General features: G+C 50.3%; 3 protein-coding genes across 11 annotated transcripts in view; all 3 read left to right on the top strand.

Annotated features, from left to right (window-relative positions):
- Hp1bp3 (heterochromatin protein 1 binding protein 3) overlaps positions 1-6,430 on the top strand; it is a 34,766-nt gene extending 28,336 nt beyond the window's left edge. For all 7 annotated transcript variants that reach the window (XM_042688448.1, XM_042688446.1, XM_042688447.1 and 4 more), the window contains 3 exons: positions 2,041-2,152; positions 3,384-3,503; positions 4,703-6,430. In XM_042688448.1, coding sequence (XP_042544382.1) covers positions 2,041-2,152; positions 3,384-3,503; positions 4,703-4,997 — 527 coding nt within the window. In that variant the 3' untranslated portion in view covers positions 4,998-6,430. The remainder of the gene's footprint in view (positions 1-2,040; positions 2,153-3,383; positions 3,504-4,702) is intronic.
- Positions 6,431-14,283: 7,853 nt separating this feature from the next.
- Positions 14,284-24,346, top strand: Sh2d5 (SH2 domain containing 5). Its single transcript, XM_042688732.1, has 10 exons — positions 14,284-14,345; positions 18,384-18,510; positions 18,871-18,951; positions 19,356-19,430; positions 20,268-20,414; positions 21,973-22,224; positions 22,357-22,531; positions 22,697-22,808; positions 23,298-23,457; positions 24,143-24,346. The coding sequence occupies exons 2-10, from the start codon at positions 18,424-18,426 to the stop codon at positions 24,344-24,346; spliced, it is 1,293 nt and encodes a 430-aa protein (XP_042544666.1). The 5' UTR covers positions 14,284-14,345; positions 18,384-18,423.
- Positions 24,347-27,242: 2,896 nt separating this feature from the next.
- Kif17 (kinesin family member 17) overlaps positions 27,243-27,925 on the top strand; it is a 36,469-nt gene continuing 35,786 nt past the window's right edge. For all 3 annotated transcript variants that reach the window (XM_042688671.1, XM_042688673.1, XM_042688672.1), the window contains exon 1: positions 27,243-27,473. In XM_042688671.1, coding sequence (XP_042544605.1) covers positions 27,243-27,473 — 231 coding nt within the window. The remainder of the gene's footprint in view (positions 27,474-27,925) is intronic.

Raw genomic sequence — 27,925 nt, 5'->3', positions numbered from 1 at the left:
TTACTTTTACCTTTAATAGGAAGTATTTTTGTTTTTGTTTTTTGCCAGTCCTGAGGCTTGCATCCAGGGCCTGAGCACTGTCCCTGAGCTTCTTTTTGCTCAAGCTGGCACCCTGCCATTTAAGCCATAGTGTCATTTCCAGCTTTTTCCATTTATGTGGTGCTGAGGCTCTGACTCAGGGCTTCATGCATATTAGGCAAGCGCTCTACCACTAAGCCACGTTCTCAGCCCTGTTTTTATTTCTTTTATCAGCCATGGGGCTTGAACTCAGGGCCTGGGCACTGTGCCTGAGCTCTTTTGCTTAAGGCTAGTATTCTGCTTTGAGCTGCAGTGCCACTTCCAGCCCAAGCTGGCTTTGAACTGCGATCCTCAGATCTCAGCCTTCCTTAGTATTTAGGATTGCAGGCCTGAGCCATCAGCGCCAGGCCTAGTGGGTTTTGTTTTGGCAATAGTGGGGCTTAAACTCAGGGCCTGGGTGCTGTCCCTGAACTCTCTTGCTTAAGGCTGGATCGCTACAACTTTGAGCCATAGCTCCCAAGTTTTTGAGTGGTTAATTGGAGATAAGAGTCTCATGAGGACTTTTCTGCCCAGGCTGACTTCAGAATGAGATCCTCAGATCTCAGCCTCCTGAGTAGCTAGGATTACAGATGGTAGCCACTGGTACCCAGCTAGTATTTTGTTTATAGTACAATATATTCACTTTGAAATTAGAGATCAGACTGTAATTAAACACTGCTGTTGTGACTGGCAGAACTGGGCAACTGTTCAGCAAAATATTAGAATAGGCACAAAGGATTTAGGTTGAAAAATATGACAATTAAATAACTGAAAGTACCAACCAGAATATTTAAGTAACATGGTCCAGGAATGGTGGTGCATGCCTGTAGTCTCTCAGCTACTACAGAGAAGCACTTGAACCCTGGAGTTTCTCCTCCCCTCTCCACCCCCCCTTGCCAGCTGTAGGGTCCTGGATGCTGTCCCTAAGCTCTTTTGCACAAGGCTAGTTAGTGGTCTACCACTTTGAGCCACAACTCCATTTCTGGTTTTCTGGTGGTTAATTGGAGATAAGAGTTTCACAGCCTTTCCTGCCTGGGCTGGCTTTTCAAAGCGATCCTCAGATCTCAGCCTCCCGAGTAGCTAGGATTACAGGCCGGAGGAGTTTTGAGGCTAGCTTAGTTAATACAGCAAGATCTCATCTCAAAAAAGTAAACGTAATTTTGAAGTTTTAATATTGCCTTTTTATTTGTTTACTTTTGTGGCAGTATCTCCCTGTGTAGTTTATGCTGGCCTTGAACTCAAGTTCCTCCAACCACAGCCTCCCAAGTGCTGGGATTACAGGTGTGCACCACCATGCCTGAATCATAGTGGTTTTTGGGTTTTTGGGTTTTGGTTTTGGTTTTTTGTGCTGGTCCTGGTGTTGGATCTCAGGGATTAGGTGCTCAAAGCTAAAGTTCTACCGTTGGAGCCACAGCTCTACTTCCAGCTTTATTTGGTAGTTAATTAGAGATAGTGTCTCACAGACTTTACTATTTGGTTTGAGTTTGAACTCTGATCCTCAGATTTCAGTCTTCTGAATAGGACTTACAGGTATGAGCCACTGGCTCATTTTTTTATATGTCTATTATGAAAGATGAGTAATTAGGACTTTATGAGCTATGGTATTATTTTATTATTCTTTGCTATGAAGAATTTGTTGTATTATCTTTAGAGGTATGTGTCCTAGGTGATTATCAATTCCTATAGGTACATATAGGTGCTTGAGTGAGTGGAAATAATGACATTTTCCTGCTATTAATAATTTTATGTGCTGCCTTAGAACAAGTCATTTAACTATTCTATGCTTCTGTTAACTTTTCTGTGAAATGGGGAATTGGACTCAACTGAACTCTTTTCACTATAACCTTCCAAATTATAAGCACTAATGTTTGCTGAACTGATATTTGTGATCACAGAGAAGGACATTAATTGGTAGACATCTGATTGTGGTTGAGAAGAAACTAATCTGCCTAAATACCTAACTCCTTGAATTCTTTTATTCAGTGCATTTGCTGAAGAAAACTCTGCAGAAATGTGAGAAGAATGGGTGGATGGAGCAGATCTCTGGTAAAGGATTCAGTGGCACCTTCCAGCTGTGCTTTCCCTATTACCCCAGGTGAGCTTTTACTTAATGGAAACACTTGGCCATTATAATTTTTAAACTTGAATCTAGGTTACAGACTGGTTTTTAAATTTTCTTACACTTAGTACTTCTTACAGAAGAACCTTTAGCTGTCCTGCCTGCTAGTGCTTATTATTTGGTCAACAGTAATAACTATTCAGGCAAAAGATTGTTTAAGAGCCTTAAATGGTCATTTTAATGTTTGTTCATTGTTTATCTTTTTAAATGATAACAGGAAGACTATCTGGAAATTAACTTTATTTAAATTGTCAGGTGCCAAGAATCCTAAGCCTTCTACATATGTATAGACAACATTTATTTGAAAACTTACCTCATATATACCTTATTTAATTATTGAAACAAAAAAATATATATTGAGCCCATGTCATGCATCGTTCTGAGCACTGGTTCTGTGACCTTCCTATGCACTAGTATCTAATTAGACCTGAAGGCATATACCACTAAGACCCTATTTTTAACAACATCACTGTGTAACTTTCTTACTTTATTCTTTGGGCACAAACATAAATGTTATGTGATTGAATGCATACTATTTAAAATTTTCAAATATTAAACAGTAAATTTAATACTGAAGGTCACATAAAATGCTACAACTTAAGGGCATATTAAAGAAAGTCAAGATTTTCTATTAAGAGTAAGGAATAGTGAATTTCTATAAGAGTTTGAAGAGACTTGAGTTTTTGAAGCCTTTAAGACTGTGGGGGCTGGGAAGTTGGCTCAGTGGTAGAGCGCTTGCCTTGCATGCATGAGGCCTTGGGTTCGAGTCCTCTGCACCACATAAGCAGAAAAAAGTTGAAAGTGGCACTGTGGCTCAAGTGGTAAGATGCTAGCTTTGAGCTGAAGAGCTGAGGGACAGGCCCAGGCCCAGAGTTGAGGCCCCACGACTGACAAAAAAAAAAAAGACTTTGTGGACTTTTGCCCTTATTGTGAAGGCAGAAAGTGTGTGCTGCCATGCAGACTGTCACTACTGGGGATCCATTGGCTCATTTAGTTCAAGACATAGCAGGACTGATGACTTTCTATATGTGTTCAAACATGAACCATGTTGTTTATAACCTAACACAATTTTTGAGGGAATGTAGACAGAAGTGGACAATGTCTGGTGAAGAACATGTAGGTTCACGTTATCTTTTTGTCCTCTGTGGGACTTGTATTTTACCTGTCTCTTTTTTCTGTGTGTTGTCTTCTCCCTTTTCTTTCTTAGCCCAGGAGTTCTATTTCCAAAGAAAGAACCAGATGACTCTAAAGATGAGGATGAAGATGAAGATGAAGATGAGTCATCAGAAGAAGAATCTGAGGATGAGGAGCCACCACCTAAGAGAAGGTATCGATTGGGAAGAACCTTGGATATGAGAGGAAATAAATAGCAAGTGGTTCAGATAATCACTTGGAATCCATCTCAGCTTCTTTGTATAATATTTGAACTTAACCTTCTCAAAAATTCAGGGACTTTGAAGCCAGGCGCTGGTGGCTCACGCCTGTAATCCTAGCTACTCAGGAGGCTGAGATCTGAGGATCGTGGTTCAAAGCCAGCCCGGGCAGGAGAGACCTTGAGACTCCTATCTCCAATAAACCACCAGAAAACCGGAAGTGGCTCTGTAGCTCAAGTGGTAGAGCGCTCGCCTTGAGCTGAAGAGCTGAGGGACAACGCCCAGGCCCAGAGTTTAAGCCCCACGACCGACCAAAAAAAAAAAAAATTCAGGGACTTTGAGCTTATAATAGTGTAAATATGAAACATATATACTCTTTGGTCAACCTGTATATACTCATATATATTCATCTACTCTTTTTTTTTTTTCTTTTTTTTTGCTGGTCGTGAGGTTTGAACTCTGACCTGGACACTGTCCCTGAGTTCTTCAGCTCAAGGCTAGTGCTCTACAATTGGAGCCACAGCACCACTTCATATATATATATTTGGTGGTGGTCGTGGGGCTTGAACTCTGGGCTTGGGTGCTGTCCCTGTGCTCTTCAGCTCAAGGCAAGCACTCACCGCGTGAGCCACAGCACCATTTCTTCATTATATATATTCAGGAAAAATAATTCCATGTTTTCCTAGAAAAATGTCATGGAGTTATATATAAATTTTTATGATTTGGTTAAATTAGTGTATAAATTTAATAATAAATCTCTAGTAAAAAAAAATACCAAGTTAAATTCCTGTTTTTACAACAATGACATCTACTTTTGCTATTTCTTTTTAAATGTGTGTGTGTGCATGTGTACAGCAGTCCTGGGACTTGAAGGTAGGGCCTGGGCTCTATAACTGAGCTTTTTTGCTTAAGGCTTTACTTGAGCCACAGCTTTACTTCTGGCTTATCGGTAGTTAAGAGGTAACAGTCTTACAGGCTTTCCTGCCTGGGCTGACTTTGAACCATGATCCTCAGAACTCAACCTCCTTCCTTAGTAGCTATGATTACAGACGTGAGTCACCAGCACCCAGCCTTGCTGTTTGTCTTAGGCATCTGCTTGTATTGGTAAATGAATCTCCCCATCCTGACTGTCTTCACTCTTTTCATCTCACAGGTTGCAGAAGAAAACTCCTGCCAAGTCCCCAGGGAAGACTGTATCCATGAAGCAGAGAGGATCCAAGCCTGCACCTAAAGTCCCAGCTGCCCAGCGGGGAAAAACTAGGCCCCTACCCAAGAAAGCCCCTCCTAAGGCCAAAACTCCTGCCAAGAAAGCCAGACCCTCACCCTCAGTCATCAAGAAACCTAGTAGTAGCTCCTCAAAAAAGCCTGCAGCCAGTACAAGAAAGGAAGTGAAATTGCCTGGCAAGGGTAAATCCACCATGAAGAAGTCTTTCAAGGCAAAAAAGTAAATTGTATAGAAAGAAAGGGTATCATGATAAAATTCAAAAGTCTAAATATTTTATTAGGTCAGTATGCATTTGTTTTAGTTTAATGCTTTTAAAATTAATTTTTTCCTCCCATGTGGACATTGTGGGGAGGGAACACAAACCAGGCTAGGCATTTGTTAGCTTTAGGGCACTGTTCCTGGTGCCTGCCCCTTCCCTCAGTCACTTTAATTTCTCCAGTAATCCTGGACTCCCAAACTATGGAACCTGTACTACCCTTTTTGCTCTTCCTCCCCCTACCTCCATTCTGTTTTGTTTTTTTTTTTTTTCTTTTTTGAATGATCTAATTTAGCTTTTTTTTCCCCTTCCAGTTTTATCTAAACAGTTGCAGAGATTTTTTATATTTGTAGAAAGCATCAAAAACAGGATGAGGATGCTGGTCAGGTGCTAGAGGAGGCAGACTAGCACTGACTTAATTGCAAAGCCTGCCTACAGAATTCAGCTACAGCTATACTAATCCTATATCTAAAAGTCACTCCACTAACCCTTTCTCTCCAATGGTAAACCCAGTTGGCATTTAGCCCCTCTCCCCTTGGTCACCTCCCAGGTGTTTTCACAGGCCCAGAACACTGCAGTCCTTAGCGGCGAGCACAACCTCTCTCTGCCACTTGACTTAACAGCAACGGGAAAGTAGGCGAATATATTGAATCTGATTTCTGGTGTTATCTATGTTACCAAAAAATCAAAGCATATGAAGTCGTCTTGATCAAATGTTGAAATATATTTTTTAATATTTGGAACATGAATTATCACTTCCTATTTGCCTTTTTTTATAAGGAAATGTTGGAGAGTTACATCATTGCTAATGTAGAAATGTTAAGGAACACAATTTGCTAACATAAAGTAGCTGTCAGATTCATCTGTGGGTTTCCCCTCCTTTCCAGAGCACTTTTGATATCAAGCAAGTGGCTTCCTTTTTGAAATAGTTAAAAAAAAAAGTAGAAAAAGCAAATGAAGCCCTACTACCTAACCCTTTTTTATTTGTGTTTGTTTCAGTATTGTGAAGTTGTGTTAAATAGCACTAGCTTTCTATTTGAGAAATCCCAATTTCTGGTTGTCATATATCTTCCCTGTGGCACTTGACATTTTAATTGTCTTAAACTTTTTGGTGTACATCTTCTGACCCCTTGAGTGCCACCAGAGACAAAAGGTGTTTGTTTTACATTCATTCCACTTGCATTGTCTCCTGGGATCCTTTTGCAGCGTTAAGTGTGGCTGGGAAATGGACTTGAGAAAATTGGCTTGAATTAGATCATAATCATGTGTGATCCCATCATGAGTTCATTGGAATTTGTGTTGCATGTTAAAGCAATCTTTCCTGTTGTAAATCTTCCTTTTTTTAATGTACATATATTTTGAAAAATATGAATAAACATGAAATTTTAAAGGCTGCCAAATGAGCTGATACTCAAGTTTTCATATGTCCTCAGAGATAGCTCAGTGCTTCCCTCACTTTGAATCTCCTGCTGGCAGTAAACATCATCCATCACTCATTTTTAAATACAAGTTCTAGTTTATTTGCTTTTGAAATATTGTTTTAATATAGTAACGTTTCTAACTATTTCAAATGCTAGTTAATGAACTAAAGGTTGTAAAAGTCATTTTGTGCCGGGTGTTGGTGGCCCACACCTGTAATCCTAGCTACTCAGGAGGCTGAGATCTGAGGATTGAAGTTTAAAGCCAGACCAGGCAGGAAAATCTGTGAGACACATCTCCAGTTAACCACCAGAAAAACCAGAATTGGCACTGTGGCTCAAGTGGCAGATCATTAGCCTTGAGCAAAAGAAGCTCAGGGACAGTGTCCAGCCCCTTAGTTCAAGCCCCAGGACTGGCAGAAAGAAAAAATAGGGCTAGGGTTATATCTTCAGTGGTACAATTGTCTCCCGGACTGGGCTGGCTTTGAACAGCAACCCTTAGATCTCAACCTCTTAAATAACTAAGTTGATAGCTGTGTGCCACCAGTGCCTGGCCAAATGTAGGTTTTAATCATGCCTGTTAACAGTTAAACTGCCAACATTTTTTTTCTATCAATTTTACTTTTGTTACCATAGTTATGGTTTGCTAATCTTTTTTGTTGGGGGGGGGTTTGAAGCCTGATCTGGCCTCAATCTCGATATCCTTCTGCCTCAGCCTCCTTATGCTGGAACTACAAGCATGTGGCAATGGTCCCAGCTTTGACCTATTCTTAATACTTTATTTTTAAAAAAGGGGGGGGTGTGTATTGGGAATGTGGCTTTAGTGGTATTATAGTGCTTGTCTCACATTTATGAAGCCCTGGGTTTGATTCCTCAGTACCACATACACAGAAAAAAACAGAAGGGGTGCTGTGGCTCAAGTGGTAGAGTGCTAGCTAGCCTTGAGCTGAAAAACTGAGGGACAGCGCCCAGGCCCAGAGTTAAAGCCCACGACCAACCCCCCAAAAAATCACTCTCACAGAGATATTCTTGGTCATTAACTCCTGCACTTAGCCAACTATGAAATCTGAGTGAAATGTGTTACTAAAGATGCCCCATCTTTGGAAACTGAAGAATCACAATTACTTTGTTCATTAAATGAGAATTCTGATTTTTACCCATGAAAGATGAGAAATTCTTTTTTTCTTTTTGTCAGTCATGGGGCAAGCACTCTACCACTGAGCAGTCCAAGAAGAGAAATACTAAGCAGTACTTTGTTATTAAATCTTTATCAAAGGGACTTTCTCCATTGTTTGTTTGCTTTTGTTTTTGTTTTGTTTTTTGTCAGTTGTGGGGCTTGAACTTGGGGCCTGGGTGCTGTCCCTCAGCTCTTCAGCTCAAGGCTAGCATTAGTTTTTGGGTGGTTAATTGGAGATAAGAGTTTCACACTTTCCTACCTGCCCTGGCTTTGAAACACAATCCTCAGATCTCAGCCTCCTGAGTAGGATTACAGGTGTGACTCACTGGTGCCAGGCTTTTTTTTTTTTTTTTTTGGTCTGTCCTGGGTCCTGAACTCTGGGCCTGGGCACTGTCCCTCAGCTCTTCAGCTCAAGGCTAAGTGCTCTACCACTTGAGCCACAGTGCCACTTCTGGCTTTTTCTGCTCATATGGTGCTGAGGAATGGAACCTAGGGCCTCATGCATGCAAGACATGCGCTCTACCACTGTGCCTCATGCTTGTGAGGCAGGCATTCTACCACTAGACCTTAAAAGGGATCTTCATGGTACCCTGAGTACATCTAGTAATGGGTAGTTTAGATTGTTACTTAATGTGTTTGCTTTCTATTGCTGTAGCAAAATACCTGAAATAGTCACCTTTTGTTTTGTTTCTGTTTTTGTTTGTCATGAGGCTTGAACTCTGGGCCTGAGTGCTGTCCTGCAGCTCTTCAACTCAAGGCAAGCACTCTACCACTTGAGTCACAGCGCCACTTCCAGTTTTTCTGGTACTTTATTGAAGATAAAGAGTTTCATGGCTTTTCCTGCCCGGGCTGGCTTTGAACTGCGATCCTCAGTTCTCAGCCTCCTGAGTAGCTAGGATTACAGGCATGAGCCACCAGTGCCTGGCTTGAAATAATCACCTTTTAGGAGGAAAACTTTATCTTGGGTCACCATTGAGGTTTTAGCCCATGCTCACTTGGCCTATGGCAAGACAACCTAGTGGGAACCAGAACCAGATTGCAGAGGAAGCTGTGAAGTAAAATGAGGAAAGGATGGGTCCAAATCCCCTTTCCAGGACACACCCCCAGTTACCTCACTCCCTCCCACTAGGTGCCACTTTAAGGGTCCTGTCACACACACACCCCTCATCCCATAGCACCACAGACTAGGGACCAAGTCTTAACACATGGGCCCTATGTGGGACCTGTATCCAAGCCATAATATTTAAAGTAATAATAGCTAACATTGAATCTTTTCTAAAACCAAATTCTGTACATACATTATCACGTTTAATTCCAGCAATGCTATGGTCATAGTTTGTTGTCCTTTTTTTTTTTTAATTTTTAGTCAGTTGTGGGCCTTGAATTCTGGGCCTAGGCGCTGTCCCTGAGCTCTTCAGCTCAAGATGAGCACTCTACCACTTGAACCATACCACCACTTCCAGTTAATTGGAGACAAGAGACTCATGGACTTTCCTGCCCCTGCTGGTTTTGAATGTGATCCTCAGATCTCAGCTTCCTGAGTTGCTAGGATTACAGGCGTGAGCCACCGACCCCCAGCTTATTTGGCCTTTTTCAGGCTTCTAAATCCACATGTGACAATCCAGTAACTCCATATTCTACAAACAGGAGAGTAGGGACTTGTTTCAAAGAGCAGAGGAAGTTAGCTTTGCTTACAGTCAAGTCATCATGGTTTTTCAATTTGGTAACTCCAACTATCCCAGGAATGGGTTATCTAAGGCTCTTGCAGGACACAGTACCAGAACTCCAGATTCTAGGTTGGTTTCAAGTACTAGCCCTGGAACACTTTACAGTTCTCTCAGTTTGAGTACTCCTGAACAGCCATCTCACCAGGTGACTTCTTCCAGTCCACAAGAGACACCAGCGCTGTCAGAACTGTTATGAAATGTTCAGTTTTCTTACTCTATTCCATGAGGCAATCCAAGGGAAGTTCCAGAACTGGGATTTTCCCATGCAACTGGTTATTTTGGACATAATACAAGTTTTCTGCTGTTTGCCTAAACCCCATTATATGCAGTTTCCCAACAACAGCCTTGCCCACCATAATGAAGTTCTGGGAAGTTCAAATCCCTTGTTAGCTGCAGTGTAACTCACACTGATAAAGTATATAGAATGAGAAATTTCACTGACTCCAAATGAATCCTTACCAGAGGATGCCACCCGGCCCAGCACTCCAGCATTTATTGCCACAAAACACAGTGACCATGACCCACCACTCAACCTCCTTTAGTGTTCTCATTTGTAAAATAATGGGCTCCAAATCTTAAATCCTTGTTATTTCAGAATGACCACCTAGGAGCAGAATGAGAAGAAAGGAGCTGGCTGCTTGTGCTTTCACTTGTGCTGGGGATGGAACCTGGGCCTCATGCATGCTTGGACTGCGCTATGTCACTCGGCCCAGCCTTCGATGGTTCAGCTTCACAAAGGAGGGGTTTTGTCGTTTACCATCATTGCAGTTAATGCCTAAAATGGCCTCACAGATTCTCCAGATGTATTGTCATAGGTGTAGGATATTGTTCCTGATTGCACATGCAAATATACTTTGCTGCTGCTCTTCCCACAAGGAAACTTAACAATAGACTAGACTGACCTGGTTTGCATGGCCGACTTCACCACATCCAACACTATACACTTAATGACAGATGAGACAGCAAAGCCAAGGTGCACAAGGGTTCATCATACTGGAAGATTAACAGGCAGTGGATAGCAGGATTTTTTCATTTGTGTGCGTGTGTGTGTGTGTGTGTGTGTGTGTGTGCGCGCGCGCGTGTGTGTGTAATGGGGTTAAACAGATTCTGGGCACTGTCCATTACAGCTCCACTTTCAGCTTTTTGCTGGTTAATTGGAAATGAAAGTCTCAAGGACTTTTTGCCTGAGATAACTTTGAATCATGATCCTCAGATCACAACTTCCAGAATACCTAGGATTACTGGCATGAGCCACAAGTGCCCAGCATATACATCCGTCTTTCTATGTCCAAATTTCCTTTTAGGAGACATTATAGGTTTCAGATTGTAAATTACACTGATGAGCTAATTTTAATTTTCTCTTTAAAGACTACATGTGGTTTAAAAGACTTCTTAAAGAGTAGCTTTTATATATAGTTACATTCCTAGGTCCTGGAGGTTAGGATATAATGGGGTTTTTTTTTGGGGGGGGACACAATTCTGTTAATTAAAAATAACCTCTTCTAGGTCACACATTTGAGGGAGAGGGTTGGGGCTAGGCTGCAGACAGCCATGAATCAGGACAGAATGAGGAAGCTCGTCAGCAGGAAAGGGTGTCACCAAGGGAACCAATCAGGCAACATTTCAGGCCTTGAAATTTTGCCCTGGTGGGCCTGCTGGGAACTCAGTCTCTGCTCCCTTTAGTTCTCAGCCCTGTAGTTGGACACTAGCTTCTCACTAATGTGTCACGTTTGTCAGCTGGCAAGCCCAGTGCCAGATTCTGGAATGTTTGAGAAAGGGGAAAAATGTGATAACAAGCTCACACCTGTGTCTTAGTAATGATCACTGACTCATCAGGAAATACCATGACATGCGTGACGCATGCGTGAACATGTTCCCCAACCATGACTCCCACCCAGCTTGCCTTTCTGTCATCCCTTCCTCTTCTAAATATGGGCATCTCCTTTGAGCTTCCTGCACAAGTTAGTCTCTAACCCATGGTTGAAATTCTACAGCTCTCAGGAATGCAAAACTTGTCCTATGTGGTAACAACTGTTCCATGCAGTGGTCACAAGTGGGCTTTGAGGGCTTGTCCAGGAGATGGCTAGCACCATCTGAAGCTTATTTTCTTTGATAGAAATCTTTGAGTTCCCGCCACACCTTTAATAAGACTATTGCATGGTGAAAAGCTGTCTGATTTAGTGGAATTGGGTCAACTGAATTTGATAATCTGGTGCAATAGCTCTGATGACCAGCTACATTACTATGATACTCAGAAAAAAATGCAATAATGAACTCTACCTGTATAATGCATTTGGCTTTGAAACTTTGTATTCCTGAGCAGGGATGAGCATCTTGGATGGCAGTAAAGTCAGAAGGCAATATCACATACTTTGACTACATTTACTTTGTCAGATGGTGTGTTTCCTCCCCCCTCCCACCATGTTCTGTGTGCTTCATTGTAAATCTGTTTCCCTGGGTCCTAATAGTGCTGGTCACTCAGTCTTCTGTGAAAGACTTAGAAAGCAAAAATCAAGCCATGTGCTGGTAGCTCATGCCCAGGCTTTTACTTAGGAGGCTGAGATCTGAGGATAGTGGTTCAAAGCCAGCCTAGGGAGATGTCTGTGACTCTTTTTTTTTTTTTTTGGTGGGGGGGGAGGTCCAGTTGTGGGGTCTGAACTCTGGGCCTAGGTGCTGCCCCTTAGGTCTTCAGCTCAAGGCTAGCACTCTACCACTTGAGCCACAGCACCACTTCCGGCTTTTTTCTTTTTGCTTATGTGGTGCTGAGGAATTGAACCCAGGGCTTCATGCATGCAAGACAAGCACTCTACCACTGAGCCACCTTCCCAGCCCAAGTCTGTGACTCTTTAACTCTTTAACTCCCAATTATCCAGCAAAAAAAGCTAAGGGATAATGTTATCTCTGTGTCTGAATTTAATTTCTTTGTCTTTTTTAATTCAGATCAGAAATAAGTTCTTGTCATTTTTAATTTTTTCTTGTCGTTTTTAATAAAGTACACTATCAGAATAATAAGTATGTACAGAAGCTTGATGGTGTCAGTACTTAACAGAATTATGCCTTGTTTTGTTTTCTCTAAATATTCTTGAAACAGAGACTAGGGGTCTGAGAATTAGTGAGTCCTCTGTTTAAAATTTGGATGCTAGTGGGCGCTGGTGGCTCATGCCTTAACCCTTGCTACTCAGGACGCTGAGATCTGAGGATTGAGATTCAAAGCCAGCTGGAGCAGGAAAGTCCGTGAGACACGCTTTATCTCTAATTAACCATCAAAAAAAACTGGAAGTGGTACTGAGTGCTAGCTTTGAGCTGAAAAAGCTCAGGAATCAGCTCTCAAGCCCTGAGTTCAAGCCCCACAACTGACAACAACAAAACTTGAATGCTTTTTATTTTGAGAATTGGCCCTTTAATTTTGAGTTTCATCACTTGGATATGCAGAGGCTGAGGCCAACTTATAAACCATGTTATCTATCTATCTTTTTTGGTCTTGGGCTAGAGGCTGGCTTTGGTCAGAATTTCTCAGGGAGCACGTGGCATCCTGCTAGCACAGAACAAAAGGCTCACTTCACTAATGTTACCGCCAGCAGCCTCACCTACTGCGCGTGGAGCAGGCAGGCGCTGGGCCAAGCCCGTAGCCCGTTATGGGCCTTCCATCCCCAGTGTGCTGAAACCTGCTTTGCCCAGGAAACGCCAGGGGATTGGGTGATGACGGCGCCGGCGTGGCCTCTAGTGTGAGGAAGCGCCCAGGTGGCGCGTCGCGCCTCTCCCAGGTGCCCAGCGTCCACTGTTGCCACGCTGGCTCCCGTCTGCTCCTGGGACAGGGAATCCCAGGTCTACTTTCTCTCTGTGCCTCCTAGTCAGGGGACTCCCCTCTAGGGGTGCAGCCCATCACCCCCTCCCCAAACCTGAGCCCCAGGTCCAGACTTCCCTGTGCTGGTGGGGCGGGGGCCGTGTTTGCTCTCTGCAGATTCAGGTTTAGACACACATCAAAAGCTTGGCTGACCCGGCTATGTGCGGGGGGGGGGGGGGGGGGGGAACACCCACAGCGCCCTTAGCCCGCGGTGGGGACTGTAGTGGGCACCCTCCTCCCTCCCCAGTGGATCTCCGCGCGACCCGGAGGACCGGATCACCGATGTCTTTAGCTGCCCTCCCCCCCTCCCCCCGCCCCGTTCCTGCCATCCAGGGGTTAAGGGGGGCAGAATCACCGGAGTGCCCCAGGGCCTGGGCCAAATCACCATCACGGACCTGAGCTTTACCCTGCGCTGGGGAGGGAGACCCTCCCGACCAGTGGCGCCCGCACTCGCCGAAGGGGGACGGCGAGCGGTCAGGACGCCGCGCGCCCGAATCCTAGCTATTCAGGAGACGGTTCGGAGCCAGCCCGGGCAGGAAAGTCCGTGGGTCTCTTATCTCCAACAGCTTGAGAGCGGTAGAGCGCTAGCCCTGAGGAAAAGAAGCGGAGGGACAGCAGCCCGGTCCTGAGTTCAAGCCCTAGGATTGGGGAACGGAAAAAAAAGACGACGTCGCAGGGCCGCACGGACTTCTCGGAGGAGGCACGGCGGGAGCCACTGCCGGGATGACGAAGAGGAGCTAGCCAGCGAACTGGAGGGGATGGGGTTCTCCTGAACCCCGGAACAATCGGTGAAGCAGGTAGGACTTAGGATCCCACCCGCGAAGAGGAGCGAGCCTTCAATGGGCGGAGCCGTACTCTTTAGGGCGGAGCTCCGGGCGCGGGTGGAGTGGGCGTTACCAGGGACCCTCGCAGCCTCTGATTGGGCAGCGCGGCCGAGCGCAGCGGCTCCTCGGACGCTGATAGGTGGGCGAAGCCGGCGGCGCCGCCAGGTGATGCCGAGGGTCGGTTCCCGCGACCACGTGGGGGGCGCGCGGCGCGGGGGCGGGGCGGGCCGAGGCGGGCCCGGGCAGCGGCGACGCGGGAGGCGCGTGAGCTGCGCAGGGTCGCGGGCCCGAGCTGCGGGGATCACGTGGAGGAGCGGCGGCCGCGGTGAGTGAGGGGGCCGGGTTGGTGGTGGGCGGGCGCCGCGGGGCCGGGAGGTCGCGTCTTGGGTCGGCGTCGCCTCTGACCGGGGACGCCCTGCGCCCCGCTGCCCCCCCTCCCGGAAGCCTAGCGCTCTCCCTAAAAGCAGCTCCCCCCCCCGCCCCGCACCGGCCCCCGGAACCCGCACTTTCCCCTCAAACGTCGTCCGCGGCTCTCGGCACGCGCACCTCAGCTCCGTGCCGCAGTGTTTTCCCCGCAAACCGCTCAGCCCCCCCCCCCACCCGGGATGCTGTGCCCCTCGAGGCCCCGGCCTCGGGGTCCCCCCCCCCCCGGCACATGATTGGGGACCCCAGGAGGTGTCCTGAGGAGCGGAGGCCACAGGCCAAGCCATCACACAAGGTCACATCAGCCTTCCCGGCCGGTCGGGTCTCGGCGCCAGCTGGGGGCGGCAGAAGAGTGAGTGTCAGGCCACATGGAAGCAGGGTGGCCAGAAAGGAGCATCGGCCCTGCGCGGTGGCCCAAGTGGTAAAGCGCCAGCAGTGACTGACAAAGCTAAGGGACAGTGCCCAGGCCCCGAGTTCAAGCCCCCGGGGGTGGGGAGGTGGAGAAGTGAGGAAGAAGAGAAGGAAGGTTGGTTACTGCTCAAATCTCCCCCCCCCCCATCTCCAGAGGATTTTCCCACCCCTGAGGCTACTTCCTGGTCTCACCTGCGCTTGGATAGACTGGGACCCTTCACATTCCAAGGGTGGACACCCACCTTCTTGAGACTCAAGGGAATCTGAGCTCCCCTCTCAATGCTTTGTGCCCTTGGGTAAGTGACTTGTCCTCTCTGGGCCACCACCTACAGAACTCAGGGTCTAGATGGTCTGCAAGAGTGTGCTAGGGTGGGACCTAAGGGTGCCATGTAGCAGAGGAGTCCATTGTGGCAGAGAGGCAGGCCAACTTGTCCAGGCCTCCTGCTTCAAGAGGACGCCCTAGGAAACCCACGGCCCAACCTCATTGTAAATGTGGCCCCTTTAAAAGGTGCCACCAGGCTCCTGTGTACAACTTCATTGGGTCTGAAGAAATGTGTGGGTCTTTGTGTCTGGATGGGTAAACAGTGTGTTTCCAGGGTTACAGTGAACCTGGTACCCTGGAAGCCCAAACTCCAGGCTCAGAGCTGAAAAGCACTGTGCTCTTGAGGTTGGAAGGGGGGCAGAGGAAGGGAGAGGCCTCTAGTCACCAGGAGACTAAGGACTAGAGGGCTGGCGTCAGGTGAGGGTTAAGGGTGGGGGGAGAAAGAGAGGGCCTGTGGCTTGGCCTCCCCACCCCCAGACATTGGGGACATGGAAAACTGCAGCTGTGGGTCTGGAGGAACGAGACTGAGGCCCCAAGTGAGAGCTTGTACTAGGCCTGCAGCCCTTCTGTCTTGCACTGTGCCTGAGGGGCTTCGTTGCTCTGGCTAAGTGTGAAACTGCCCTGGGCTCCTCCCAGCTTCCCTTCATCTCTTCTCAGGCCCTCAGTTCCTCTTCTGTCCTTGACCTTCCCTGTGTGCCCTGGGTCCCCCTTCCTGTTTTGTGGTCTTTGCCTTCTCTCTCCCCGGATCCCAGCCTGGGCTGTGGTTGTAAAGTTAAAAGGCAGCTGAACTGGGGGGCTCCATCTGCTGGAACAGGCGGCATGTGGCTGTAGTGCAGGCTGCACATCTAACGCTGCTCTATTTAAACATCAAACATACAATAGTGAAAGGACACAATGTGAAAAATGGTCACAGGCAGAAAGCGATGGGCCTGATGATGGCCAGTGGAGGGGGGCAGAAAGGGATAGAAGAGCTTTTGTTTCCCAACTTACCAGCCTCTCCTCTTTCTTTTTTCTTTTTCTGATACCTCTCACTGCTCACTCAGCTGGTGCTCTACTATTTGAGCCACACCCCCAGCCAACCTTTTTGTCAGACATGGGGCTTTAACTCAGGGACTGGGCACTGTCCCTGAGCTCCTGAGCTCTTTCTTTCTCTTTCTCTCTATTTTTCTCTCTCTGTCTCTCTCTTTTTTTTTTTTTTTGCAGTGGGTTTGGTCGCAGAGCTTGAACTCTGGTCCTGAGCGCTGTCCCCTGATATCTTCAGCTCAAATCCAGAGTTCTACCACTTGAGCCACAGTGCCACTTCTGGTTTTCTGGTGGTTAATTGGAGTTAAGTGTCTCACAGACTTTCCTGCCTGGGCTGGCTTTGAACTGCGATCCTCAGATCTCAGCCTCTTGAGTAGGTAGGATTACAGGCATGAACTACCAGTATCCATCTCCCTGAGCTTTTTCCACTCAAGGCAAGTGCCCTACCTCTTTGAGCCACAGCTTGACTTCCAGCCTGATTTTTGCTGGTTATTTTGGAGATGGAATCTTGAAAGCAGTAGGTGGCTGCTAGCATCTACTGCATTTGAAGGTCATGGGTAGGCAGAGGTGGGTGTCTTGGCAGTTGACAGTGACAGTTCCTAGACACCCAAACTCTCCTCTTCTGGAAGCTTCTGAAACTACATCAGAATATACTCTGGATGTACCTCTTCCTTCCCAGGCCCATGGGATTTCTGCTCTTTCTTAGGAGTCATGACCCTAGGCCAGCTTCTTCTGCCTTGTCCCTGCCTGGGTGGCTCAGACAAGGAAGGGACTGAAAGTGCTCAGACCCTGCTGCCTGTCCAAGCTCCTTCCTGAGTAGCCGTCTGGGGGAGGTCCTGTCTCTCATGCAACTGCATTTGTTCAGCATTGCTGTAAGCCAGGCAGTGTGCTGAGCTTCTGTACCCCACCTCCTATTATTATTCCAGGGGTGAGAAAATGGAGGCGCAGAGGCTGAGATCTAAGGATCACAGTTTGAAACCAGCTTTGGCAGAAAAGCTCATGAGACTCAAGTCAGTGATTACAAGTAGGCTGGTGAATGGTGGCCAGAATGGGGCTCACCAAAGTGTCTTAAGTTGTTGAAGAAAGACTGGGGGAGCTGAATTGGTGAGGTGACTGGCAGAGGTATTCATCCATTCTTTCCTGTGATGGCTGGTCCATGGATGGATTGATTTCATGTTTATTGAGCACTAGCTCTGCACCTGGGGTCTGATGGGGATAAATAGTCTCCCTGCCTTGGAGGACAGTGACAGAAAGGAAGTTAACTCCTGTTGCAAACTAGTGGATCTGACCAAAGGACCCTAGGCAAGACCAGGATGTGGGCTTTGGGGGACAATGTTCATTAGCCCCCTGGCATTTTTACCTTCCTCATATCCTGACTTAGTCCCAGTGTGTTGTCTGGTTTTCATGACTGGGAAGGGTCTGGGCCAAATGAGCCAGTGGCCTGATTAGTAGGTCCCTGAACTCCTCAGCGCTGGTTGTCCAGCCCTTAGCCACCTCATGCACTTCCCCTGCTCTATAGCCAGCTATGGCTCCCTACTGCCCCCAGGGCAAAGCCTGAAGTCTCTGGTCTGACATAGGCGGCTAATCTCAATTTGGATCCAGTCTGCTGTGTGGGTGAGGTTTTAGTTACGGAAGGGATCCGGCTGCTCACCTTCCTTTGTACTCTGTTCTCACAGCTTTCACCCTGGGTTTGATGGGCTTTCCCCGGCTGCCCTATCTTCTGTGGTTTGTTGTTGTTTAGGGTGGGGTAGAGGCTACGTCTTACTATGTTGCTCAGGCTAGCCTTGAACTTCTGGGCTCAAGTGATCCTCCTTCCTCAGTCTCGCAAGCAGCTGGGACAGCTGGCACGTCACTGCTGCCCCCAACTCCACGACCAGAGCTCTGTAGCTCTGACCCTAGAGCATTCATGAACTCCTCACCTCCAGATCTTTCTCTCAACTTCCCCTCCTGGGTGAGGGCTTTCCCCTCACCCTGTTGTACCCTAACTGTTAGACTCAGTCCTGCTCTCCTGTGAGAAGGCTCTGTGCAGGAGGCAGATTTTTGTCTCTTTCTCTGGGCTGTGTCTGTGTTCAGTAAGGATGTGTTGGCTCACTGAATGAAGACACAGGTGAACAGAGCCCAGCAGCCTTTGACAGAGGCTCCATGCCCAACTACCCATCAGCTCACCTCCTCTCCCCTTTGCAGCCTTCTCCCGTGAAGCTTCAAGCTGGGTACCTTGGGGGCTATGCAGAGGGCTGGGGCCGGGGCCCGGAGGGCCTCTGACTGTGGGCCTGCCCCTTACCGGCCCAGGTGCATCACCAAGTTTGCCCAGGTGGGTAGTCACTGTTTAGCAGGGGTGGGATTGGGTGGAGATATTGACTTGCCTCTCTCCCTGGATTTTCCTGGCTCAGGCTCTCGTGTGTGTGTGTGTGTGTGTGTGTGTGTGTGTGTGTGTGTGTGTGTGTGTGTGTGTGTGTGTGTGTGTGTGTTCACAGGTGAGCTGGGGATCTCCCAGCTTCACCTGACCAAGGTTTGCTATTATCACAGTGGCAGAGCCTAGACTGCAAGGACAGTGCTCTGTCGCTGCCCACAGTGTTCCTGGCAGGGCAGCATGTGCTGGGGGCTGAGAGGATGGGGGTGTGGAGCTGTGGACCTGACCTTGCCTTTCTGCCCCCACCCCTCCACCATGTAGTATGTGGGCTCCTTCCCTGTGGATGACCTGGACACGCAGGACAGTGCCTCCCTTGTGCGGCATCAGCTGTGGGCCCTGAAGGTAAGGAGATAGGGGTTCAGTTATGTGTGTCAGACCCTGAGATTAGAACTAGCCCATCATGAAGAGAGGCATGTGAGGCCTCAGGAGGGGCAGGACCAAAGGCCCCCATGGAGATGGGCCCGGCGAGTGCCTCGGCCCTGGCTCCAGCTCCAGCAGCCCTGTCCCCTATGCCCAGGGACTCTCTTCCTCTGGGCTGTCCAGGACCTCTGCCCCACAGCTAGAGGCCACAGATGGCCATGGCCTGGCTGGGGACATTTTCCCAGGAGCTACCTGGCTCTTGGAGGACCTGCTACTAAGGGCTCTGTCCCTGACAGGGGTAGGTTGGCTGACTGGCATAGGGTGAGTGGTTCTGGGGTTGGACTGGGGACAGTTGGTCTAGGAGATAGTGTCTTCCTCCCACCCAGGACTGTCCCCGACGCCGGGCTGTCATCCTGAAATTCAGCCTTCAAGGTCTCAAGATCTACAGCGGGGAAGGCGAGGTAGGAGCCAGTGTGGCACTGTGCAGGTGAGGTGCAAGACTCATCCTCTGCCCAGCCCTGGCCCCGGCCTGGCTCTGATCCTACCCACACTACCCCAAGGCAAGCTGGGGGGATAGTATTTTCTCACAATCTTCTCTGAGGCCACCTCTGGCCTGGGCAGCAAGGATGTCCACTCTGTGAGGTTTTGAAGATGCCCTGCCCAGTGTTGCCCATGGGCTGTACATAGCCATGGGCTAGAGATGGTAGGAGCCCCTGCTTAGCTATGACATCATCCCCAGTACAGTAAATGTTGTTTGGATGTTTAGCTGCAGGCCTGTCTGTGTACCCCACAACTACAAGGCTCCTTGACTCAAGGCTGTGTGCACATGGAACCCAATACTGGGCATTTCTGTGTTTTGGGTCCCAGGCTACTTGGATGAGCCATAGCTTCTTGAATCCTCCTCCTCTTGACATATGTCACACCCAAGAGACCATACACCTATCCAAGTCCCATGAAGAATGAGAAGCAAAGTCAGAATACCAACTTGGTCATGTGACACCCCCCACACACACCCAGAGCCTGCTGTCATGCTGGCCCCAGTGGGAGGTCCCAGTTCTGCCCCTCAAGTTCCATAACATGAAGGTAACACCCTAACCCACAGGTCTGCAGCCAGGTGCAAGGGGTCCTAGGTCCATGTACGAGGGATGAGAAGTTGGGACTGTCTCTTCATGCCAGGAGGTGGGGGCCCTACACTGGTGTGCAGGCGCTGGAGTGGAGGCCTGGCCTTGGCATGGGGGTTTCTCAGGCTGCTGCAGCCCAAGCTCAAATCACCAAGGCTCACTGCAATTGTGTCCCAGATGCTCCTCATGGCCCATGCACTGAGACGTGTCCTCTACGCCACGTGGTGCCCAGCCAACTGCCAGTTTGCCTTCATCGCCCGGAACCCACGAAGCCCAGCCAGCAAGCTCTTCTGTCACCTCTTCGTGGGCAGCCAGCCTGGAGAGGTATCTAGGCCCCAAGGCAGAGCAAGGGTACTATGGAGGCTGGAATGGGGTTTCAGAGACACTGGCCTTGGCCTTGGCAGCTTGGCTGAGTTGGCCTGAGACCTTCCAGAAACCCACCCCCTTACAGTGGTCCATCTTTGGTTATGTCCATCTTTGAGGATTTTCCCACCCTAAAAAGCAAGCCAATGGCTTTGGCATTCCCTAAGTCCTGGAACAGGAACTGGCCATGCACTTGGAGATTGGCAGGTCAAACGCCTGGGCCCTGGCTCACACTGCTCTGCCTACAGTGTCCATGCTCCATTCCATTCTGGTAAGTTCTAACCAGTCTTCAAGATTCAGTCCACCGTGACTCTAGGACTTCTTTTTTCTTTTCTTTTCTTTTTTGTCAGTCGTGGGGCTTGAACTCTAGATCTGGGCTCTGTCCCTCAGCTCTTCTGCTCAGGGCTAGCGCTCTACCACTTGAGCCACAGTGCCACTTCGGCTTTCCTGTTTATGTGGTGCTGAGGAATTGAACCCAGAGCCTCGTGCATGTGAGGCAAGCACTGTACGACTGAGCCACCTTCCCAGCCCAAGGACTACTTTTATTTAGATTCCTGTTACACAAATCATTCCACACTCCAACATTCCTCCGACCCTAGTTAAAGGCACTTAACACAGAAGCTGGGGCTGGTTTTTGAGTGTCCTTGTATATACCATTGGTGGGTAGATGGGGTGTATCCTGGGCAGGTAGATCCTGAAAGGATCCTGAAAGGCCTGAATGGCAGAGACTTGGCAGCCAATCATTTGGCAAGCAGAGCCCATCCAGGAAACATTTTCTGGCCACTGGGGTCCCAGGTGGCTGAAGCTCACTCTTGCAGCTGCTGGTCTGGCTGATATGACAAGTAGAATGTGTGGGCCCCAGGCAAATGCTGGGTTTGTGCTGGGAGTTCTCTGCTAACTTGACTCCTTCATGGGGCCACAGGGAGTTGGGGGTGATGATACACACAGGTCCAGGCCCTGCCCAATGTCACACAAAAGCCCCTAAGGGCCAGAGCTTGAGCTAGAGGCCTGAGTCTCAGCTGCTCCTCCGGGGGTGGGGAGACAGTGTGTGGGGAGTATCCAGTATTTGATAACCAAATGAGAGAAAGCTGGAGCCCGGTCCAGTGGCTCACAACTGTAATCCTAGCTGCTACGAGGCTGAGACCTGAGGATCATAGGTAGGAAAGTCTGGGAGACTCTTATCTCTAATTGACCCCCAGAAAAACAGAAGTGGAGCTGTGGCTCAAAGTGGTAGAGTGCTAGACTTGAAAAAAAAAACAAAAAAAAAACTCAGGGATAGGACCTAGACCCTGAGTTCAAGCCCCATGACGGACACACACACACACACACACACACACAAACTGGTAGAGAATGTTGCATAGTGGTTAGTGGTGAGGGTTTTGAGGGATACATAGGAATATTCGCAGTAAGATTAGGGAGGAGTACCCCAGGCTAAGGAGCCTCACTGGGGAGTGGGCTTGTCTCTGGGGAGCTAACTTCCCACAGATTTCTTCCACTTAGCCCACCTTTCCCACCCTAGGTCCAGGTCCTGTACCTGCTGCTCTGCCGCTCCTTCCAGCTTGCTTACCTTGTGCAGCACCCGGAGGAAAGAGCTCAGCCCGAGCCCAGCCTGGGCCCTGCAGGGGACTGGCCTCTGCAGCCACTCTTCAGCCCCGGAGGGCCCCCTGTGCTGGTGCGGGAACCTTTCGGCAGGGATCAGCTTTCACAGAATGTCCATGCCCTAGTCTCCTTCCGGCGGTTGCCGGCAGAGGGGCCCCTGGGCAGCAGTGGGGTAGGTGGTGCCCCAGATAGGGTGGGCAGAGGACAAGGGTCCTGGGCACAGGTGAGAGATTCTGGGTTGTCCACTCTACCCATTGTGGCTGTACCTCCACCTGCATGCCTGGGGCCCCTCTCTGAACCCTAGAAGGAGCTGCCTGAGGCTAACGGCCGAGGAGGGGTCCGGCACACTCGCCTGGGGAACCCGTACTGCTCGCCCACGCTGGTGCGCAAGAAGGCCATCCGCAGCAAGGTGATCCGCTCCGGGGCCTACCGAGGCTGCACCTATGAGACACAGCTGCAGCTGTCGGCTCGGGAGGCCTGTGAGTTGCGCCTGTGCCAGGCAGAGAGGATGGACATGTTCCTGCAAAGCTGGGGTGGCACCTCTGGGTGGCCATGCACAAGTGCATCTGCCTGGGTGGGAAGGGATATGGAGGGGGGCTAGTTGCTAGGGGAGGGCCCCTGACCCCAGGTGGTCTCTATCACAGTTCCTGCGGCATGGGAGGCGTGGCCCCGAGTTCCTGGAGGCCCGGCAGCATGCCTGGTAGAGGGTGAGGGTAGCCTGACAGAGAACATTTGGGCCTTCGCCGGCCTTTCCAGGTAAGAAGGACCTGACCTGGCCATTACCCAGTCCCTTGAGATAATCAGAAAAATGGGAGGGGGGGCCTCCCCAGGGTCCTTCATGTGTGCACCCCTGTGCATGCACAGAGTACTCCCCACAGTGGCCTTAGGCTAGGGACTTGTCAGTGTCCAATGTAAAAGAGAGATAATGAAGGGACCTTCTTTACAGGATCAAATTGTGAGATCCAGGTAGAGGCCTCAGTGCCTGGCCTGTCGCAGGGCCTGCTGTCTCAGCGTCAGACCTTCAAACCTCTGTCCTGACCATGCAAGCTGTTCTCAAACTTGTAATCCCAAGGGCTGACACTACAGATGTGAGCCACCATGCTTTGTTCTTGTGTAGCGTTGGGGGCATGTACTGAATCCTCAGGCAACCTCCATGCTGTTGGGCCTGCCATGTCCATGTTCAGGTCAGCAACCAGAGACTGGGGCCAGATGAATCCAACTCCAGCTTCTTTCTCTGTGCCCCAGGTCCTGTGCTCTGGCCCTACTGAGGAGAGACGTGCTTGGGTCCTTCCTGTTGTGGCCTGAACTGGGTACCAGTGACCAGTGGTGCCTGTCGGTGCGAACACAATGTGGCGTGGTGCCCCACCAGGTCTTCCGTAATCACATGGGCCGCTACTGCGTGGAGGTAAGTCAAGGCTGGCAAAAGACCTACTGAGTCAGCCCTTTCATTGGCTTCACTTCTTGCCATTTATGCCCTGCCTTTCTCTGACCCCTGCGCTCCGATGAGCCCGCCTCACTTTCACCTCAGTTCCCCCATTGGGTCTCTCCAGCACTGCCTCTTGCTCATTCTCCATCCTCTCCTTCCTCATTGGCCCTTCTGGCTCCACCTGTGCTCTGCTGGCTGTGCCTTCACCTTAAGGCTGCTGTAGGACAGAGATGTCCACCTCTCCAGAGCTGTCTTTCAGAGGTTACCTTTAGTACTGTTGGACCAAGGTGACACCACCTATTTCCATAAAGATCTTGCTTTTAAAAGTCCATACCCTCCATCATCTTTAGCAAATGGAAGGAACTGACTCGAAGGCAGGGTTTGCCTGTGCTCACATAGCCTGATTCTCTGGGTCCAGAATTGTCCTGCCCCTGGGTTTCTAGGCACCTAGCTGAGATGGCAGGCCTCCACGTGTGTGCCCTTACTTCGAAGCTGAATGTTTCTGTGGTGTCTGACTCTGTTAGCATGTGTGATCTCTCTGAACTCTTCCAGCTCTCCAAAAGGAGCAAGCACCTATGCCAGGGGGGAGGCGGAGGGGGAGACTAGTGCCTGGCTTGAGTCATGAGGAAGTGGCCTGGAGCTAACCATGGTCTCTTCTTCCCAGCACTTGCCAGCAGAGTTCCCTAGCCTGGAGGCCCTGGTGGAGAACCATTCTGGCATGGAGCGCAGCCTCTTCTGCCCCCTTGACATGGGCCGCCTGAACCCCACCTATGAGGAACAGGACTGTGGGCCTGAGGGCAGGCCCCCCCGGACCCTGCGGCCCCTTGGCCATGCCAAGTCAGAGGCAGAACTGCAAGGCCTGGGCTAGGAGGTGGTGCTCTCACACACAGGCCCTGCCTTGCCCTGGCCCCTGGGCCTCTGGCTGCTCTGCCCTTGTTGCATCCCACCAGTTCCATCTGGTCACTCTGCCCCTTGGCCAGCCTTCCATCACTTCAGTGCCATGGGAGGGGAGCCCAGGGATTGGAGATTACAGTGCTTTCTCATGGGACCCTTGACCAGCCATGATTGTGAGAGGAGCAGGTAGAACTCCCCATTTTCCAGTGACTGCTGCTGGCCATTGCTGGCCTCTCACGTTCCTCCTAGCAGGGAGCTCTCCACTATGGCTCAGCAGCCTTGATCATGGGTGCAGGTGTGCCTCCTGAGAGCTGATGGAAACCAGACATGCTAGAAATACTTTCTGCCACCCTGGGGCTCACAGCCTCTGGCCATCCCTTGAGAGGGACCAGCAGTGGTCAGCAGTGAGCTGCCCTGCAGTCAGCTTGGTGGCTGCCTTGGGAAGCCACCTGATCCTGACATCTCCTTTACAGTGCTGACTGGCTAGCAGGGGCCAGCCGGCCCAGCCCCTCTGGGAATGGGACAGAGTAGAAGTGTCCAGAGGTAGAACTGATGTGTCCAGAGGTAGAACTGATGTGAGTGCAGCCAGTGGGGCCTCACCTCAGCAGGGGATGGGAAAAGGCAGTGGCTCTGCTGCTGACGGACACATCCAGCTGTTCCCCTTGGTAAGAATACCCGATTGAGTTACAGCACACGCCTAGTCATGAGTTTAGGGAATGATGTGCATGTTCTGGGTATTTAAAGTGACACAGAGGGCAGCCCCTACTCAGTAGCAAGCAGCAAGGCAAACCTAGGCGTGATGGTGACTCCAGGAGTGTAGGGCCTACGGCTCCCGGTGTCTAGCCCCCATCAGGACATGGCAAGACTAGAGACCTCTTCCTTTCCAACTTAGTGAGACATAGATGCAAGAGACTGAAAGCAGCTGTCCTAGGTGTTTATGCCTAGCATTGATAGTACTGAATGGGGGGGGGGGGGGAGGGCAGGCTGGGACTTGATCTGCTGCTCTCTGCTGGAGCCACCTCCTTGGGTAGGACGCAGGTCTCAAGTGCACAGCCTGGCCTCACTCCCCTGCAGGAGTGGGGAGTTGTCATATACTGTAGTCTGGAGACAGTGCTTCAGGAAGCTTAGTGATGGGCCAAGTTAGGCTCCTGTTCATCTCCAGGAGGGGTGAGTTTGTGGTGTGAGTTGTCCAGGTATACACATACTGAAGGGACCAGCTTGTCCCTGAGCTCTTTAACATTCCTTCAGAAAGCATTTATTGATCACACATCACAAACAAGGCATGGCTTGGGGCCTATGTGTGTGGTTGCCTGTGTCTTAACCATAGCACTATGGGGGAGCCTGGTCCCCCTTCCTCTGTGGACTTGGAGACAAATAAAATGCATCTCTCCAGACTGTGTACTGCAGACGTTTCTTTAAGGGCAAGGCCTTCATCCCCTTTGCCTGCTTTCGCTGGTGTTTGCAGCTGATGGAGAAGGCTGAGCCAGATAGTTCAGCATTCTAGAGGTCAGAATGGCCTGAAGGAATTGGGGTGAAGCTTTGCTCAAATCATACACATCTGCTTTAAGCCTCCAGTTTGGCAGGGAGGGGGGAATTTTTTTTTTTTTTTTTTTTGCCAGTCATGGGGCCTGAACTCTGGGCCTGGGCGCTGTCCCTCAGCTCTTCAGCTCAGGCTAGCGCTCTACCACTTGAGCCACAACAACCACTTCTGGCTTTTTTTCCCCTGCTTATGTGGTGCTGAGGAATCGAACCCAGGGCCTCATGCATGCAAGGCAAGCACTCTACCACTGAGCCACCTTCCCAGCCCCGGGAATTGTTTTCTGCAACATGCTACAGCCCTTTGCACAGCCCAGACAAGGACTCCTTTCTCTTCACCTAGCTAAACTCCTTAACCATCATATTTCAGCACCTATCAGATCTCTCCCTAGAACTGATTCTTTGTAGTTTGCTCTCACTTGTGGGATTTTTGTTTTCAGTGCCAGTCTCCTTTTGGCAGCTTCTGACACAATGCCTGCCACATACCTGGAGTATCACTCTGCAGAGGGAAGCCCAGGGAGGCAGATCAGCTGCCCTTCAGCCTGGAGATTTAGGGGTGCTTATACTTAGCCAGAGAAGGGCAGTTGGCTTCAGCAGCGACAAGATTTTGGCTGGTAAGGTTTTTATGTCATTGAAAACCTGAAGTCAGAAAAAAATGAAGGTGGCCTGGAGTAGCCTCACTCGACCTTTCTGTTAAGTCCCTGACCTTGCTGGAGGCCTCCTCTCCGGGTGGAGTCAAGCGTGGGCTTCCCCGCCAACGGGCACCGATGCCCATCGCTGAACCTCCAGCAGGGGCTGTGAGGACCAGGGGAGAGGACCGGCGTGAAAGCATGCAGCACCTAGCCCGCCCAGCACCAGCCTCAATCCTGGACGCCCGGCGCCGAGAGCGCGCCGACGTTCTCCAGCGCCGCCCTGTGACGTCACGGGCGTTGCCGGGCAACGGCGAACGCCGTAACAGCGGGCTAGTGTGAGCGGGTTCGGGTCCTGCGGCGGCGCCTGCAGCCGGATCCCGCACTTCCCCGCCCGGGCCCGGCCTCAGGGACTGGCGAGCCCGGGCGCGGGAGGCGGCGGCGGCCCCGGCTCCCGTCTGGCGACTGGTGCGTGGCCCCCTGCCTCCTCCCGGGGGGGCCTCCTGGAGAGGCCCATCCCCCCCCCCCGCAGAGGCCACGCCCCTCCCCGAGGCCACGCCCCTCGCAGCGGGCGCCGGCCCCCGCCCCTAGGCCCGGGCGGCCCGGCCGCGCAGCTGGCTGCCCAGCCCCGGTGCCCACGTTGGTCGTCACGGAGGTATTGGTTTCCACATTGGTCCGCGCGCCGGGGGTCCCAGCTGTGGCGCCATGGCCTCTGAGTCCGTCAAAGTGGTGGTGCGCTGTCGCCCCATGAACCAGCGCGAGCGGGAGATGAACTGTCAGTCCGTGGTGACAGTGGACTGCGCCCGCGGCCAGTGCTTCATCCAGAACCCGGTCGCGGCCGACGAGCCCCCCAAGCAGTTCACCTTCGACGGTGCATACTACATGGATCACTTCACCGAACAGATCTACAATGAGATCGCCTACCCGCTGGTGGAGGTGAGGGCGCCGGCAGGGAAGGTGGCCTATGAGACTTCAGGCTTGGGGCTACCACAAAGGGCCTGCAGGAAGGTTGGCACTGCCACCCCCAATTGGGTGAGAAGGCTCTTGGGTGTGAGAGCACAGGTGGGTAGCAACAGGCTGGAGAAAGCTGGACCCTGCCTGTAGTAGGCCTCCACTTTCACACTGAGCCCAAGGCCGGGCTGGTCCTCACACCCATCCCTTCTGTCTCCTTTCCCAAAGAACCCCAGCCCCGTGACCGAGGACCACAGACTCTCCACCCTAGAAGTACAGGACCTAGAAATTCCAGCCACTCCCCTCAGGCTCCTCCTCCAGGGTGCAGATCCTCTCCCCCATGGCACACTCCCCTCCAGGCCAGCCAGCTCCTAATAATATCAGGGAAACAGCAATAGATGACTGCTGGCCTGGCTTTCTTGTGGAAGAATGGAAAC

This window comes from Dipodomys spectabilis, unplaced genomic scaffold, assembly GCF_019054845.1.
Source record: "Dipodomys spectabilis isolate Male_0828 unplaced genomic scaffold, ASM1905484v1 ptg000118l, whole genome shotgun sequence".
Lineage (NCBI taxonomy): Eukaryota > Metazoa > Chordata > Mammalia > Rodentia > Heteromyidae > Dipodomys > Dipodomys spectabilis.
The sequence above is the reverse complement of the archived record's forward strand: the minus strand, read 5'-3'. Positions and strand labels throughout refer to the sequence as shown.